Source organism: Euprymna scolopes, chromosome 7 (assembly GCF_053919585.1).
Source record: "Euprymna scolopes isolate OS-2025 chromosome 7, ASM5391958v1, whole genome shotgun sequence".
NCBI classification, from domain to species: domain Eukaryota; kingdom Metazoa; phylum Mollusca; class Cephalopoda; order Sepiida; family Sepiolidae; genus Euprymna; species Euprymna scolopes.
The window spans coordinates 42,545,098-42,564,910 of NC_136488.1; the positions used below are offsets into that span (position 1 = coordinate 42,545,098).

The 19,813-nt window shown below is 31.9% G+C and overlaps 1 protein-coding gene across 1 annotated transcript; it reads left to right on the forward strand.

Annotated features, from left to right (window-relative positions):
- The first annotated feature begins 4,846 nt into the window (after positions 1-4,846).
- LOC145279695 (uncharacterized) lies at positions 4,847-18,852 on the forward strand. Its single transcript, XM_080130973.1, has 2 exons — positions 4,847-6,428; positions 9,668-18,852. Exon 2 carries the CDS (start codon positions 9,862-9,864, stop codon positions 14,503-14,505), a length of 4,644 nt encoding a protein of 1,547 aa, XP_079987099.1. The 5' UTR covers positions 4,847-6,428; positions 9,668-9,861; the 3' UTR covers positions 14,506-18,852.
- The last annotated feature ends 961 nt before the right edge of the window (positions 18,853-19,813 follow it).

Consider the following 19,813-nt stretch of genomic DNA (forward strand, 5'->3'; position numbering starts at 1 on the left):
TGAATGCTTTTATACAACCTTTGATTAATTTCATTTCTTGTTTTGCATTTTTCAGAAATTAAAATGATATCAACTGAAAACCAATAAAAGAATAAAAATTATTAGAATGAGGAAGAAAAAAGAGCTTAGTAATGATCTTAGGACTAAAATTGTGAATTCACATAAGGATGGTTTAGGTTACAAGTCAATTTCCAAGAAATTTGAGGTCCCTACAGCAACAGTACAGAGCATCATCAAAAAATTCCAGAGCCACCACAAAACAAACAACTTGATTGGTAGAGGAAGGAAAAGGAAACTGTCTGCTACAGCCACCAGGAATATTGTAAGAAGTGTTAATGCAAATCCAACCACCACTACTAAGGACATTTTAGAAAATCTGGAGTCTTCTGGCATAAAAATATCAAGGCAAACATTGCAAAGGACTCTGCATGAAAATGGTCTGAAAGGAAGAAGACCAAGAAGGACTCCATTGCACACCGGAAACCACCTTGCAGCACGTCTTAATTTTGCTAGGACCCATGTGAATTCTCCAGAGTCCGTTTTCTCAAGTATTTTGTGGACTGACGAAACAAAAATTGAATTGTTTGGCCATATGGATGCTTCTTACGTTTGGAGGAAGAAAGGAGAAGCTTACAACCCAAAGAACACCATACCCACGGTGAAACATGGTGGTGGTAGCCTAATGTTTTGGGGCTCCTTTTCGGCTAGTGGTCCAGGTAGTTTGGTCAAGATAGATGGAACCATGAAGAAGGAGCAATATTTGGAAATACTCCAGAAAAACATTAGGCAGGATGCGGAGAAGCTCCATTTAGGACCAAACTGGGTCCTTCAACAGGATAATGATCCAAAACATACTGCCAAAATAGTCAAGAAATGGTTTGAGGATAATCAAATTAATGTTTTGGAATGGCCTAGCCAGAGTCCCGACCTGAACCCTATCGAACACCTCTGGCACATATTGAAAACTGAGGTTAAAAAGCGGAAACCTAGAAATTTGAGGGATTTGGAGAACTACTGCATTGAAGAATGGTCAAAAATCAGTGTTGATGCTTGTAAAAACCTTGTTGATAAATATCCAAAACGGTTACAGGCAGTTATTAAGAATAAAGGGCATGCTATTGACTATTAGTAAGAGAGGTATGAATAATTTTGAACTAGTGCCATTATTGTTTTTCTTTGTATAATGTTTCAAACTTGCATAATTTATTTATTTGTTGAGTTTAAATTAAATGCTTATGCTTGATTTATTGTTTGGAATCCCTTTAATATTGTCTACCTTCTGGTTTGAGCAATATTCTTATAGAAATCTCAAAGATCCGAGGGGTATGAATAATATCGGGCACAAGTGTATATAACATATCATAAATATATCATATATTATATATTATATTACATATATATTATATCTTATATATATATTATAAATGTTAATATATATTATAAATATATATATAATATATTATATACATATCATATATTATATTATATATATATTATATTATATATATATTATAAATATATCTATATTAGATATATTATATATATATTATAAATATATCTATAGTATATATTATATATATATTTTATAAATATATATATATTTTATAAATATACATATATATTATATATATATTATAAATACATACATGTAATATATATTATATATATATATATTATAAATATATGTATATTATATATTATATATATTATATATATCTATATATATAAATCCCAAATGTCTGTGAGTTTGTATGTTTGTATGTAACGCTAAAACTTTTGAAAGACACAACCAGACTTGATAAATTTGGTATCATATCGAAGCCCCGTGTCCCGGATGACAAATATCGAAATTTCACGTCAAACGGACGAGGAGAAAGGGGTAAACGTATCAGTTATCTCCAAGGGGGTCCCAAAAAAAACTGTCATTGTAATGCTTTTTATTACGTAATTCTTGAATGATCCAATGTAATTCATACGTAAAAAAAAAAAAGCTTAGTCATGTCACGTGACGTGACGTCAACGTCCACTAATGGCGAACAATTGTTAATAAAAAAATCTTTCTCCGATACTTTTGCATTTTTCTCTTCGGCTCAGTTATATCTTTTTTTTTACTTTATGCCAATGTTTCCATCGTTATTACCTGGTTAAAAATATTATTTATACAAGAGTTTTAACGAAAAATGTCAGGAAAAAATGTACGGGAATAAAAAAATTCACCTTTCAAAATATTAGACGATTATAAAAATATCGTAATATTTATGTAATGTAAAATAATTAGCCATTTTGTATATTACCACGTGACCTCATACCTCTTAAGCTGGAAGGGGGGGGAGGAGTAAAACCAACACCGTCTCTCTCTCTCTCACACTTACTCTCTCTCTCTCTCACTTTCTCTATCACCCTCTTTCTATTTTTCTATTCGTTTAAAAACGCTTAGTCATGTCACGTGACGTGACGTCACGGTTTGGTTACTATGGAAACACTTTTTGTGCTGCTTCGAAAAGGAACAAAATTCAACATACACCGCTTCCTCTTCCCTCCCTCCCTCTCTCTCTCTCTCTCTCTCTCTCTCTCTCTCTCTCTCTCTCTCTCTCACACACACACACACACTTTCTTCGGTGTGTTTTTGTTGTTACGTACGTATTTCTTTATATTTTTATCTCAGTAATTTTTATTATATTTAATAGCATTTTCTTTTATTTTTTTTACATGGGAAAATATTATATTTGTTATATTTTTGTCTTTTGACAACTTTTTTGAATCTATGTGTACATTAATACAAACCCAAATATTTTTTTAAATATTGTATATTCTGAAGCATTAAGATGAAGCATAAATATATAAACATGATTACGAAACTTTTCCCTGAAGCAAGAAGAAAAGTTATTCATTGTGTAAAAAAAAAAAAACACAGAACATATAAGACATTTAACTATGATTATAACTTTTCATAACTGTTACATACGATAATATTTTACATCTTTCAAGACGTCGTCTTATTCTCTCTTAAAAACAATAAGTGTGGGAAAACATTGTTATACATAAAAAAACGGATAAAAATACGGTTAAAAACTCGCTACATATATGTTACCGTGACATAAGTATTTCGTATAGTTTTTCATTTATTTTTCGATTACATCGGTAAACACTGTATGTTTTTCGAGCTGAATAAATATAACATTTATTTTTTTATACTTTTTCAAATCTGTGTACAGTCATCGTAATTTGTAACAATAATTATTCCGTGAATTATCGAATACTATTCTGAATATTACACATTCAATTACATTCCTATTTCAGTCACCTATATTATTTACGGTGAACCAAACCTAAATATTTTTTATAGTTAAGTTTTACTATCAGATTCGTTGCCAGGGACCTCGAGTGGTCGGTGGTGTTCTGTAGTAGCGTATCTGGATATTTACCTTTTTGTAAATGTACATAGCATTATATGCCAAATTTCGCAATCTAGCCTTTTTTTCCTCGCCATATTGAGATGCGCACAACACCTCTGCAATTTTTTACGTTTATTTTTTTTTCTTTTTTTCTGTTATTTTAAAATCTGCAATTTTTTGGCATTTTTTTTTTTTTTAAATAAGAATACTATTGATTATGCAAAGAAATTGAAGAATGCAAAGAATTGAAGAATTTTTAAACGAGATTATTATAAAAATATTTGTGGCCAAGGAGGGGAGATACTTATATTCTCTTATACAAAAACTGGGGAATTTCTCTCTCTCTCTCTCTCTCTCTCTCTCTCTCTATCACCCTCTTTCTATCGAAAACCATACATTGGTTAGCGATGTAAACATTCAAATTCATTATATCATTCGCGCCATTTTTTATCAGCAGCGATTTGATTTTTCACGTAAGTAATAGAAATTATATTTATATACTTTAGATATTGATTGCTTTCTTTTCATTTATATAACTTATTAACATTTACTTATTTATTTATTTCATATGCTAATATGTTTCAGATTATACAATACACTTTATTACAAATACTTCTGTAAACAGTTAACACGAAACTATATAAAAATCTCGGAATTTCTCTGTTAAAAGTGGGTTATTTATTTTCTATTAAAGTTGTTTGAAAAGTTATAGAAATATATTTTTTTTAAACAGTAATGAATTTTCCCAACTCAATATTTTACAATTTTAAAATTTTTAAAATCTATAAAACTTTTTCTATTGATTTTATTTTTACGATATTTACAGGGTCAATGTGAAATTTTTTGTTCTTTCCAATAAATCGAATATAATATTTTAAACAAACGTTTTTTTTTTAAATTCACGAACCCCACCCCCCAATCCCATCTGAAATTTTATGTTCTTTCCAATAAATCGAATATAATATTTTAGACATACTTGGGTAAAAATATTTAACATATAACACTTTTTTCCATACTTACGGTGTTAAAGAGGGTGTGAGACGCTATCTTGATTTTTCGAATACATCGATAAACACTGTATGTTTTTCGAGCTGATTAAATATGTTACATTGAATAAAAACACAAAAAATATATCCAGTTGCCTTCGATAACATTTATTTGTTATATATTTGTCTTTTGACAACTTTTTTGAATCTATGTGTACAGTAATACAAACCCAAATATTTTTTTTTATAAACAGTAATGAATTTTCCGAACTAAATATTTTTCAATTTTTTATATTTTAAAATCAAAATTTTTCTATTGATTCTATTTTTACGATATTTTCAGGGTCAATGTGAAATTTTATGTTCTTTCCAATAGATCGATTATAATATTTTAGACAAACGTTTTTTTTTTTTAATTCACGAACCCCCCCCCACCCCACCCCCATCCCATGTGAAATTTTATGTTTTTTCCAATAAATCGAATATATTATTTTAGACATACTTGGGTAAAAATATTTGTTGTCAAGGAGGGGAGATACTTATATTCTCTTATACAAAAACTGGGGAATTTCTCTCTCTCTCTCTCTCTCTCTCTCTCTCTCTATCACCCTCTTTCTATCGAAAACCATACATTGGTTAGCGATGTAAACATTCAAATTCATTATATCATTCGCGCCATTTTATAAAAATATTTGTTGTCAAGGAGGGGAGATACTTATATTCTCTTATACAAAAACTGGGGAATTTTTCTCTCTCTCTCTCTCTCTCTCTCTCTATCACCCTCTTTCTATCGAAAACCATACATTGGTTAGCTATGTAAACATTCAAATTCATTATATCATTCGCGCCATTTTTTATCAGCAGCGATTTGATTTTTCACGTTAGTAATAGAAATTATATTTATATACTTTAGATATTGATTGCTTTCTTTTCATTTATATAAATTATTAACATTTACTTATTTATTTATTTCATATGCTAATATGTTTCAGATTATACAATACACTTTATTACAAATACTTCTGTAAACAGTTAACACGAAACTATATAAAAATCTCGGAATTTCTCTGTTAAAAGTGGGTTATTTATTTTCTTTATTGATTATACTTCCAAAATAAACTATTATAGAAATATATTTTTTTTAAACAGTAATAAATTTTCCCAACTCAATATTTTACAATTTTTAAATTTTTAAAATCTATCAAAAATTTTCTATTGATTTTATTTTTACGATATTTTCAGGGTCAATGTGAAATTTTATGTTCTTTCCAATAAATCGAATATAATATTTTAGACAAACGTTTTTTTTTTTAAATTCAAGAACCCCCCCCCCCACAATCCCATGTGAAATTTTATGTTCTTTCCAATAAATCGATTATACTATTTTAGACATACTTGGGTAAAAATATTTTGTTTCCATGTTTTCGGAATTTTTTTTTTTTTTTTTTACCTTTTTTTATACTTTTTAATAGCATTTTCTTCTTATATTACAACGTTAATGTTTATGAATATTGAAATAAAATACATTACTACAGATTTATTAATAATATCTCTCTTTTAATCACTTTTATCGTCTATCAGTTAATTTTTGTGCTGCTTCGATTTTTATTAATTAACACATTTTATTATTTTAATGAAAAATAATAGTTTCAATCATATGCTAATACTTTTTGGGTAAAAATATTTTGTTTCCATGTTTTTTTTACCTTTTTTCACATTCAACACACAAAACTAGAACACATAGAAATGACAAAAGTTGGGAAATTATTTTTCTATTCATTTTAAGAAAAAAGCAAAAATTCGATAAATTCTGGTACCAGTTATTTATTAAACTCAATGCTATTTTTTTGTAAAATTATTTTGTTTCCATGTTTTGGGAGTTTTTTTTCTCTCTCTCTCTCTCTCTCTCTCTCTCTCTCTCTCTCTCTCTCTCTCTCTCTCTATCACCCTCTTTCTATCGAAAACCATACATTGGTTAGCGATGTAAACATTCAAATTCATTATATCATTCGTGCCATTTTTTATCAGCAGCGATTTGATTTTTCACGTAAGTAATAGAAATTATATTTATATACTTTAGATATTGATTGCTTTCTTTTCATTTATATAACTTATTAACATTTACTTATTTATTTAGCATTTTCTTTTTATATTACAACGTTAATGTTTATGAATATTGAAATAAAATACATTACTACAGATTTATTAATAATATCTCTCTTTTAATCACTTTTATCAGCTATCAGTTAATTTTTGTGCTGATTCGATTTTTATTAATAAACACATTTTATTATTTTAATAAACTATTACAGTTGTTTTAAAAGTAATAGAAATATTTTTTTTTTAAACAGTAATGAATTTTCACAACTCAATATTTTACAATTGCTAAATTTTTAAAATCTATCAAAATTTTTCTATTGATTCTATTTTTACGATATTTACAGGGTCAATGTGAAATTTTATGTTCTTTCCAATAAATCGAATATAATATTTTAGACAAACGTTTTTTTTTTATTCACGACCCCCCCAATCCCAATTTTTAAGTGTCTATTAAACATTAAATACTTACTTTAGTAACCCGATAGTAAATTATTAATTTACCCACAAATTGAAGAGAAAAGGTCAATACATAATATATTCAAATTTAAAAAAAAAAACAGTCTTCTTTTAGAATTTTACCTGTAAAGTTTGAAGTTTAAAACCTTTTTTTTAACCACGTTATTTGATTTTTTTTTTGTTTTAATGGAACCTTGGTCCTTGCTCCTTTAATTGAAAAAAAAATTAGGGCTTGAATTACATTTTTAAAGGAGTTATATTGGCTGCTTTTTATTTATAGAACTTAATAACATTTATTTATTTATTTCATATGATAAGATTTTTGGAATTTTACAATACACTTTATTACAAATACTTTGGCAACAGTTTATTTAACTCATATTGCTAATACTTTTTGGATAAAAATATTTTGTTTCCATTTTTCGGAATTTTCTTTTTTTTTTTACCTTTTTTTATAATTTTTTATAGCATTTTCTTTTAAAATTACAACATTATACATTAGGCACCGCCAAAAATGGCCGCAAAATCAAGTTTTTGTTTTTTTAAACGAAATTACGTTTATTAAAATCCATTATTTCTGAGTAACTTTTTTTTTCCAGAAAGATTAAACCCTGAATTTTATCATTTAGAAAACAGAATAATGTAAAACTTTTTCTACTATTTTTAATTCAATTTTAAATGTTAAATTTTCCCAAAAAGTTAACAATTGACATTTTTTGTCTTGCACAAAAAACGTACTTAAATATTAAAAAAAAAAGGGTTTTTGAAATAATTAATTTATTTATTGTCTAACTAAGATTTAGGATGATTTTCTAAGAGAATATGCAAAAATATTATAATATAAGTACCTGAATTTCAAATAATTCCACTTATTCATATAGGTAACCAAATATTCGCGTTGACGTAGAGTTCAGATCGACTCTGTTTACGTTTTCGTCTGATAAAAAGCAAACTATGGAAGACCAAACAGGCCAAAAAAAACTTATTTTTCAGTGACGAAAATTTCAATGTATTATTAAGCTGAGGCTGGCCAGTACCAGATGGGTGACCATTTGTATGCGTTTGGTTTTTAATGTGTATGTGTGTGGGGGCCAGACTCCCCAAAATGGGGGGGGGCAATTTAAAGCAGAATAAAAAAAAATTATTTCAGCGCGTTTGGTCCAACATAGTCATAGGCGGCAAACGTTTTCAAACGGGATCGAAAAAAAAGATGCTATTTTTAACACAAAGGGCACAATATTTATCGAATTTTTTTTTTTTTTGGTATCGATTATTCAAAGCATGCCCTGTTTAATAATGGTCATGCATTATTCGGCTCGCTAAAAAAAATTTGTTAATTTATTTATCAAAAATTTTTAAATAGATTTTTTAGTATACATATTAAATTTTTTTTTTTTTTTTTGCTTAACTTAAATTAATTATTTTACTTAACATATTCACCGAATTTCACACTTCAAAACTCAAAAGCGGGATAATTAAACACAATCGAAGTTCTGATATTCAGACGTCAAAATAAGGTATGCAAACAATTTTTTTTTTTTTTTTTAAAATCTATAATTCTGTCCCTTACAACACAATATGTTGATTTCAGTCTCAGATGATTATTTTAAGCATATTTGTTCCCACTTCAAAACAAGGGGGGGTTTGTAAGCAAAAAAAATATATATATATAAATATCGTTTATGAAAAATAAGTACACTGTTATAAAGTTCATTCTTCTCCTAATAATCGCTGAAAATTTCGTATTGATCGGATAATTACCTGATTTTTGGTAGATTTTTAAAAAGACGGTCCGTCATAAAGTACTGATCTGCCCCCCCCCCAGTTTTGGCGGTGCCTATTATACATTAGTACACATTTATTTTTATTATCTCTCTTAATTTTTTTTTTGCAGTTTTTTATATACTTTTTCATAGCATTTTCTTTTTATATGACAACGTTAATGTTCAAATACATAAAATACATTACGGCACATTTATTAATATTATCTCTCTTTTAATCACTTTTATCGACTATCAGCCAAATAGCCGGGGTCGAAAAGTTGGGAAATTCTTTTTCTATTCATTTAAAGAATATGCTATTAAAAAAAGTAAACGTCGATAAGAGTGAGACATAAACAGTAAAAAAAAAAAAAAAAAATTTTTATTTGTAAATGGGTAGTAATGTCTTTTATTTCAATATTCGATATAAGAATACTTTCAATATTTCATATACATAATATTTCAATTAAATAAAAGAAAAAGTCGATAACATTGACACATTTATTTCATATGCTAATATTTTTTGGAACAAATATTTTGTTTCCATGATTTTGGATTTTACAGTAAACTTTATTAAATATTCTTAGAACATACAGAATTAAAAATCATATTTTAAAATATTCACCACATAACAACACTAGGGTTTGAATTACAAACCAATTGAGACCTTTGCTTAATTGAAACAAATAAAAAGTACTTTCAGCCCAAAATACTCATAATTGCCCCCCCCCCCAAAAAAAAAATTGGTGGCCAGAAAGTATCTTATCATTTTCTGTTCTATTTACACATTAAAATTATTATTCGCAGTAAAGAAATATATTTATTTTATGAAAACTACTTATCTGCCCTATATTTAAATGTAATATTCATTTTAAGCATCCCTGAAAACCTGTAAAAGACTGCACCCCTCTCCCACATTTGCTAATGCATTCTACTAAACATGTATACAATTTTTCCTTTTTCGTTGCAGTTTGCACATTCTTTGCCGACTTGAATAGAAACAGTTACAAATATATAAGCATTTTTATTATAAAAGTTTTAATTGTTTATTTGACTTTGCTTTTTACGTTAACAATTTTGTTGCTACATTTCACTTTTATTATTGTATTTTTACCCATACATTTCTTCTAAGAAACGTTTATATATTAAAAAAAAAAACAAAAAATGCCTAGGAGATCATCAGCATCATCATATGGACGCGCAGCAGCAGCAGCGCGTGAACAGAAACGAAGGCGGTCGGAAGAAAGTGCAGAAGCTCGAGAAGAACGCTTGATGCTTAATCGAATCAGGATTGAAAACAAAAGAGAACATGAAAGTGTGGCCGACAGACAAACACGTTTGACTGCTAGCAGTAGTCGCATGGCTACAATAAGAGAAAATGAAAATGAAGATGATACAGAAATTCGACTAATGGCTAATAGCAGCCGCATTGCTGCAATGAGACAAAATGAAACTGAGGACGAAAGAGAAATTCGTCTAATGGCTAATTACAGCCGCATCGCTGCATTGAGAGAAGATGAAACTGAAGACGAAAGAGAAATTCGTCTTATGGCTCATAGCAATCACATGGCTACAGTGAGATCACAAGAGACACAAGAAATACAACAGAATAGGAGAATGGCTGATCGAACCTTCCAGTCAACACGCAGAACTAATCTAAGACACGAGAGACATAGTCATTGGCTGATGGAAGCATTTTTTTATGATGCAGAGAAACATTATAACACTGACCCGAAAGTAATAATTGGGGAAATGGACAACATTTGTGGACATTGTGGTGCCAAAAAATGGATTGCTGAAAGACCTGGTTTGTGTTGCTTGGGAGGTAAAATCAATTTGCCAAAAATACAAGATCCTCCAGAAGTTCTGAAAACTTTACTGACACAGGATACAACAAAAGCGAAACAATTCAGAAAAAGTCTTCTAAAATACAACTCTGCCTTTCAAATGACATCTTTTGGAGCTTCTAGAAATGTTACTGACTTTGCATTCTTTACCACTTACAAAATACAAGGTCAGTGTTATCACTTGATGGGTGATCTGCTTCCATTACCCGGACATTCTTATGAATTTGTGCAGGTTTATTTTATGGGTGGCAACGAATCAGAAGCACAGCAAAGATGCACGAATGTGCAAGGTGGATTAGACTTGGAGATTGTCATGGAGTTGCAGAACATGCTTCACCAACACCATAAATATGTTGGAATTTTGAAATATGCAATTGAACAGATGCAACATAGTCGTAATCATAAAGTCATCATCAAAGCAGACAAACATCCACCATCAGAACATGCACGGAGATACAATGCACCTACGGCCGATGAAGTTGCAATCATAATGGTGGGTGAACAACATGAATACAGGGACATTGTTCTGCAATTAAGAAGTGGACAACTGCGTCGTATTCCAGAAACTCATAGAGCTTATGATGCACTCCAATACCCACTTATGTTCTGGAATGGACAAGATGGATATCATTTTCAGCTGTGGCAGAGGAATCCACAAACAGGTCTCAATACAACTCGATCTGTAACATCTAAGTGTTTTTATGCATTTCATTTTATGGTGCGAGATGGATTCAATCATGTATTATCTTTAAAAGAAGTGACCAGTCAGTTCATGGTGGATATGTATGCAAAAATAGAAACTGAAAGATTACATTTCATACGAAAAAATCAAAAAAAATTAAGGGTGGAAGAATATATACATCTGCAAGATGCTATGAATTGTGATGGTGACCCGAGAAATATTGGACAACCAGTTATCTTGCCTTCCAGTTATACAGGAGGACCACGATATATGCAACAACGGACTCAAGATGCAATGACTTATGTAAGAAAATTTGGACGAGCTGATCTTTTCATCACATTCACATGTAATCCAAAGTGGAGTGAAATTACTAATGAACTTTTTCCACATCAAAAAGCCAAGGATCGCCATGATTTGATTGCTCGAGTGTTCCATGAAAAACAAAAGAAACTCCTCTGGCTTCTCAAAGAAGGACGAATTTTTGGTGAACTTAGTGCTTATATAACTACGATTGAGTGGCAAAAGAGAGGCCTTCCGCACTCTCACACCCTGATTTGGTGTAAAGATAATATTAATGCTGATGATATAGACAAAATAATTTCGGCTGAACTGCCAAATGAAACTACGGATCCAGAACTTTTCGAAATAATAAAAACTCAATTAATCCATGGACCATGTGGAGTCTTAAATCCAGCGTCACCCTGTATGGAAGATCGTAAATGCTCCAGAAGATATCCAAAGCCTTTTATTGGAGAAACACAGACTGACAATAATGGTTATCCTCTTTATCGCAGACGTTCACCAGAAAATGGAGGCGAATCAACAACCTTAGTTGTTAGAGGACAAATAACAACCGTGGACAATCGATGGATAGTGCCTTATAATAGTTTATTATGTAAAATTCTGAAGGCACATATCAATGTGGAATTTTGCAACTCCATCAAAGCCCTTAAGTACATAACAAAATACATAAACAAGGGTAGTGACATGGCAACATTCAGTATTGGTGATGAGGGTGCAAGGGATGAAATAAAGTTTTATCAGACAGGAAGATACATCTCCAGTAATGAAGCAATATGGAGGATCTTTGGATTTGAAATCCACCAACGATTTCCAACCGTTGTACATTTAGCAGTACATGTTGAGAATGGACAGAGAGTTTATTTCAATGAAGAGACTGCACATAATTTGGCGCAGACACCACCAGAAACAACCTTAACTGCATTTTTTAAACTATGCCAAGAAGATGATTTCGCTAGATCTCTCATGTATACTGAAATTCCTACATATTATACCTGGAGTAAGCAAAAAAAGTGGGTTCGTCGTAAGCAAGGACAAATTGTGCCAGGTCATGACATCAAAGCATCTGACGCTATTGGCCGTGTTTATATTGTGCATCCTAATAACAGAGAATGCTTTTATTTACGATTGCTTCTCCATACTATTCGTGGACCAACATCTTTTGAGGATCTCCGACGCTTTGAAGTTGGACTGTGTACAACATACCAAGAAGCATGTGCTGTACGTGGACTTTTGAAAGACGATGAACACTGGCGGAAAACTTTACAAGAAGCATCAGTCTCACAAATCGCCAATCAAATTAGACAATTATTTGCAATTATGCTTACAGCCTGTGGGATTGAACAACCACATTTGCTCTGGAATGAATTTAAAACTGATATGTCCGAAGATTTTCTTCATCAAGCCCAAATGCGAAATGAAAATATGGCAATTGCATTTTCGCCTGAGATATTTAATCTATCTCTTGCTGACCTATCCCGTCGAGTACAAGCACTTAACCGTACGTTAACGAATTGTGGCATGCCAGAGCCTGCTGATATTATGAATGTAAACCACAGAATACAGCAAGAGACTTATGACTATGATGCCTATGACCAATTCATTCAGGAAAATGAACCTCGGCTTGTGGACGAGCAGAAGAATATTTACGAGAGCATCTTGGAAAGCATTCATCATGATCACGGAACGACATTCTTTATTGATGCCCCAGGTGGAACTGGCAAAACTTTCCTGTTAAATCTGCTCCTTGCAAAAGTTCGTCTCACAAACAATATTGCCCTTGCAGTGGCATCCAGTGGAATTGCAGCAACACTTTTGGATGGTGGTAGAACTGCTCACTCTATGTTTTCTCTCCCATTGGACCTTACTAGACAGGAAAAACCATTGTGTAATATTAAAAAAGATTCAGCAAAGGCTAAACTACTGCAAAACTGTAAATTAATAATCTGGGATGAAGCAACAATGAGTCACAAAAAAGCTATGGAAGCAGTAGATTCTACACTACAGGACCTAAAAGATAACACACAAATAATGGGTGGAGTGACTTTGGTTTTTGCTGGTGATTTCAGACAAACCCTTCCAATTGTTCCTCGAGGAACCAGAGCTGATCAAATGAATGCATGTCTCAAAAACTCCTATTTATGGCATCATATTAAAACAATGAGTTTAACACTAAACATGCGAGTACATTTACATGCTGATGATGCTGTTGGTGACTTTGCCATTAAACTTTTGCAAGTGGGTAATGGACTTCTGGACAAGGACTCCTATAACCAGATTCAGTTGCCTTTTACAACAATTCAAACAGAAGAGGAATTTATAATGAGAGTTTTTCCAGATCTTCATAATTTGCATACGGATATCAATTGGCTAAGTAGCCGTGCAATTTTAGCAGCAAAGAATGAATCTGTAAATGAAATAAATAGCAGGTTGTTGAATAGATTACCTGGAGAAATCATATTATACAATTCAGTTGATACAATCTGTTCACAGGACGAAGTAACAAATTATCCGACTGAGTTTCTTAATAGTCTTGAACCACCAGGAACGCCTCCACATAGTCTGTTTCTAAAACTTGGAGCACCAATAATGTTACTTCGCAATCTTGATCCACCAAAACTCTGCAATGGCACAAGGCTCACCATAAAGAATATGATGCCTCATGTACTGGAAGCAACAATTATGTCAGGTAAGTATGCAGGATTACACTGCTTCATTCCCAGAATCCCAATGAGACCACAAGAATTGCCATTTGAGTTTGAAAGGCTGCAATTTCCTGTCAAGCTAAGTTTTGCAATGACAATAAACAAATCACAAGGACAGTCACTAAAAGTTGTTGGGCTCAACCTGTCTAAACCAGTATTTTCTCATGGACAGCTATATGTTGGCCTATCAAGAGTTGGACACCCTGATGGACTCTTCATTCTGGCACCAGATAAAAAAACCAAAAATATTGTATATTCTGAAGCATTAAGATGAAGCATAAATATATAAACATGATTACGAAACTTTTCCCTGAAGCAAAAAATATATAAACAACATGATTATGAAACTTTTCCCTGAAGGAAAATATATATAAAGATGATTACGAAACTTTGCCCAGAAGGAAAAGAATGCGAAATGTGCCATGGAAAAACCCTTTGCGTTACATACATGTGCGAGGGAGTCTTAAAGCTAACTGTACAAAGCAAGGTATACCACCATCCTCCTTCAGATTGGATTGGACAAAAATGAATCGAACCCACAAACTAAAGTTTAAAAATCTGGTACAGTATCCATCATGCCATGGCAATGAATACATTGGACAAGATTAATTTAATGTTAAAAACTCAAGAAATATCTGAAAGTATGTCAAACTTACAAAAAAGAACTACCACCTAAAGTGGAGTAGAGGTAAGGCTCCCCCACATAACCAAAAAAGAAAGCCCCCCCCGCCCTACAGGAGACAGGAGCTCCCCTACCATTCTGGGGCAGGGAAGGAGCAAGGAAAACTCTTAAACATAAATTGTCAACGAAGGGTATACACCCTTGGGAGCTAGAAGAGTCTTTTTATACGCATCAACACACAGCGAAACTTAAAAAGATAAAGAGATCAATAGCTATAGCCAGCTGGTCTCATAAACACAGGTGTACACTACACCGAAATTCACTTCAGGTCTGCATTTCCTCCATGCGAATAAGGTCCTGATTCCCCCCCAAGTGCAGGAAAGTTGCCCAACTCCCCTCTGGGTACACTTAAAAAGAAAACTACCCCCTCCCTAAGGCAGGAGAGAGAAGGCTCCCTGCCCCATCTCCTTCGTTGGTCGGATGACTGTCACCTCCCTAGAGCGAGGGATAAAAAAAAAAAGCAAATCACCCCTTCAGTCCTTCCCTAATCTGAGTAGCACGGCTCCCTCCTTCAGGGAGGGAAGGTCAACAGGTGGAGGAAAAATAGTCAACGCAGGGCATACCGCCTGACAAGCTAAAATCGTATTTTTATATACGGCAGACAGTAAGACTATTTGCCTTGGGGGCGGGCTAAGCACTCCCTCACCCCAAAAGTGGGAGCCGGCGAAACTTCTCCTCTCAGAAGCGGGAGGGGAGGCCAGGGAACCTTCTTTTTCCCCTAAAAGAGGGATATCCTTTTGTATGGTTGGTCTCCCCCCCCCCCCGTTGGTTCCGCTTTATCCCTCCGGAAAGAGATCAACCTTACACAAAAACAAAAAAAAAAAATACGGGTAGAGGGAAGCCTTCCAGAGCCCCCTTCTGGGAGAAGTTCCCCGGCTCCCACCTTTTGGGGAGTGCGCAGCCTGCACTCCAGTCAACCAAATAAATAAAAAATTTACCCATCCCACCTTTGTGGGGAGAGTGCTCAGCCCACCTTCTGAGCCACCATAAAACAAAAGGTTCCTTCCACCAGAAGGGAAGGGAAGTAGAAAGAAAAAATATTTAAAAATACATGGTCAACACATAACCAAAAAAGAAAGCCCCATCCTCCATGGGAAGAAGGCTCCCCTCTCATTCTGGGGCAGGGAAGGAGCAGGGAAAACTCTTAAACATAAATGGTCACCGAAAGGGTATACACCCTGTGAAGCTAGACTCCCCCCCCCCCAGTGCAGGGAGGTTGCCCAACTCCCCTCCGGGCACACTTAAAAAGAAAACTACCCCCTCCCTAAGGCAGGAGAAAGAAGGAAAAATAGTCAACGCAGGGCATACCGCCCGACAAGCTAAAATCGCCTATTTATATACGGCAGACAGACTCTATTTGCCTTGAGGGCGGGCTAAGCCCTCCGACATGAGGATTTTACTATTGCCTTTTAGATCATTTTTTAACAATGTTTCTCTTCTTACTTTCAGCATCAGAAAATATAAGTTTCTACACGTGTTTCATGCATACCACACAAACGTATATGTGACCAACATTTTACCTCTGATATATTTTTTTCCAATTTCCTTTCACCATTGTCATTATCATTAGTACAGTTTTCGTTTTGTCTTTAAAATGAAGTTGTACATGTTTCTTAATACTTCGAAACCAAATATATCAAAAACAATTTTTTTTCACTTACAAAATTTTCATGATATTTCTTTGACAATCATATTTGTTTTTAATTGAATTCAGCACATGATTCTTACTGCTTTATCACCTTTTATCTTATATTTCTTTTTCTTCATGCCAAATACATTAAATATCAAATTTTTGCTCATTTCTTAAATTGAATTAAAAAAATGAACTTTTTTATTCCACCAATATTGTATAAGGCTCAATTCCATTGAACACAGTGTTTTATATAGTAAACATCAGCATTTGTTTCTATTTTATTTTATTTCAAATACTGTTTCATTTCACTTTCTCAATAATCATTTACATCTTTGGGGTGCAACAGGGAACATGTAGAGTGATATATCAAACATGAATTGGAACTTTATAACAATAGGTATCTAGAATTTCCACATACCAGTGTGGATAGTTTTAAATATTTACAAACTTACAATTTACACACTATAAACAAATGTATCTTTTTTTCTTTTCTTTGCTTATTTCTCGAACCTAAACTTATCATTAACTAAACCTAAACTTTGTTTACTGCATTTTGTGTATATATTTTATATTGAGTAAAATAAACAAAACTTAATTTGGCTAATATCATTTGTAGTGGCATGCACTATTGACATATATAAAATCACAGGTGACAATCCTTGATTCCAGTTTCGTATAAGCACAAAATATCTATCATAATTTCGATTTGTTGTTCATGATAAAAATTTAATATTGATACATTGTAATAAACATTTCCATTGCTTTTATCTTTTTATCAGTACATATACTTGGTTGATAATTAGAGGACACAACTAACCCTATACTTTGTTTTGTATATATATTTTGTATTGTGTGGAATTAACAAAAATTCATATGCAGGAATCTGTTGATACATTCCAAGAATCCCAATGCGACCAACAAACTTGAAAGACTACAATTTCTTTTTACTATGACCAATAAGAAAGCTCAAGGACTAAGTTGTTGGACTCATCCTGATCACCATTTTAAATTATTGTTAACAGTAAGTTTAACATTTTAAGTACAGAATAATATTTCTTTTGATATTTATAAATTACTATTTTCTGTGACAGATGTTACTTTTTCAATATTGATTGTACCCTCTTTTGTGTTTTTAAATTTATGTTTCACATTTTATGTTTTGAAATATTTTGCTGCTTAATATCAAATTCAACAGATGAGTTCTTTCTTAGGCATCAAACAATTACATTTTCTGATATTCATTCAAACTAATTACTGAAAATCAATTTCATATTTTCTTTACTAAACTATTACTATGCTTGATTTCATCAAGTGGTGCGAATCTGTTTTTTACACTAACAATGTGCACATTTTTTGAAGAATAAAGTTTTTTTTTTTTTTAAGGTGGTGAAGGTGATCCGGGGAGTGTTTTTTTTTTTTTTAAAAAGGTACTTTTTATGAATGGGTATCCGAGAAACATTCAGTATTTTGTCAGAAATTAAGATTTTCATTGACAACTCTCAATACTATCAGAAATGAACAATCTACACAATACAAACTAACTGTTTTGTTAGCTTTTTATTCTAACTCCAAACTAACCCATAACTACATATTTCTTTTATTTTGCAAATTTGATTTCCTTTAGTTTATATTGTGTAGCTGAATAAGAAATTGATTTAACTTTTGTCAATTGTAATTAACATGATTTCAGCGCAATTACTACAGTGTAATCACACATGATATACCAAAATAAAAACACTTCAGATAAAGTCTTCTTACATAGAATTCAGTTTCTTACATGACATCTGATGAAGTCAGTACAAACGTTACAAACTAATACTTGAAAAACAATTTGACATTTACTGTACTACAATATCATATTTGTATAGAAGTAGAAATCTGGATACCTATTCTGATACCTAATAAAAGAAAGGACACTCTTTGGGGCGGATTTTGATGATAACAAGTCACTAATAAGAAATTATAATAAACATTGAAATAATTTAAGAATTTTACCAAAATAAAATTGCATGGTAATCACACAATTTCTGCCACAAAATTTTGATTGGCTAAACTCATAATCAGAAAATATATATTTTCTAATTTCATCTTTTTTTTTTTACATAATCTGATTTGATGTTTTCCTTAATATTCAAATCACTATTTTTTTGCTGCTTAATATCAAATACAGCAAATGACTTATTTTTTATGCATCAAACAATTACATTTTCTCATTCATCCAAACTAATCACTGAACATCAATTTCATATTTTCTTCACTAAAATATTACTGTGCTTGATATCATCAAGTGGAGCGGATCATTTTTTTTTTTTTCATTTGTTCACACATTTTTCCAATTTATATATATTTTGTCTAAGATTCCTAGCCTATGTCATTGCATACCAAGCTGTTTATTAAAAGTTAAGGTTCACTGTAAACACATATGTTACACCAAAATAAAAACGCTTCAGATAATGTCTTGATATTCAATTCAGTTTCTAACATGATATCTTATGAAGTTAGTAGAAATGTTACAGACTTTTGAATCTCAAACACTTTCAATACTGTGCACTGATATTTTCTTTTTTGGAATATAAGCAAATTCATGCTTTTTTTTACAAACGCCAACAAATGTCACATTTTGTAGCAATGTACTGAAACAATTATAAAAATAGGTATCTAGGAAAAGGCCACTACATATGTTATAAATTCCAAATTTCCACAACCTGGCAAATACTGGTACACGCTAGCAAATTTAGATTTGCAATTACAGAATATGATTCTAATTTTTTCCTTTGCTCTTTATTCTAACATTACACTAAGTTTACTGTTATTTCGCTACAGTTGATATTGTGTAGAACAATAAGAAAATCATAGTGAACAATGCATTCAACAAAATTTCACACAAATTTCTAGATACCTATATCTAATAAGTTCAAAAGAAAGGACACACTTAGGGAGGTATTTTGGTGGTCAAGTCACTAAATAGATATTAGCTGGTTTCCCGGCATAGCCCAGGATGTAATAAAGATTGACTGAAATACATGTTCTAGCTTTTGCTTTTTCATTGTTTATACGGTCCCGAGCAACGCCGGGTAGCCCTGCTAGTCTATATATATAAAAGGCAAAAATCGGTGTGTATGTATGTATGTATGTATGTTTGTTTGTAACGCTAAAACTTTTGACAGACACAACCAAAGTTGACAAATTAGGTAGCATATTGCACCTTGATCACCCGGATGACAAATATCGAAATTTCACGTCAAACGGACAACTAGAAGGGGGTTA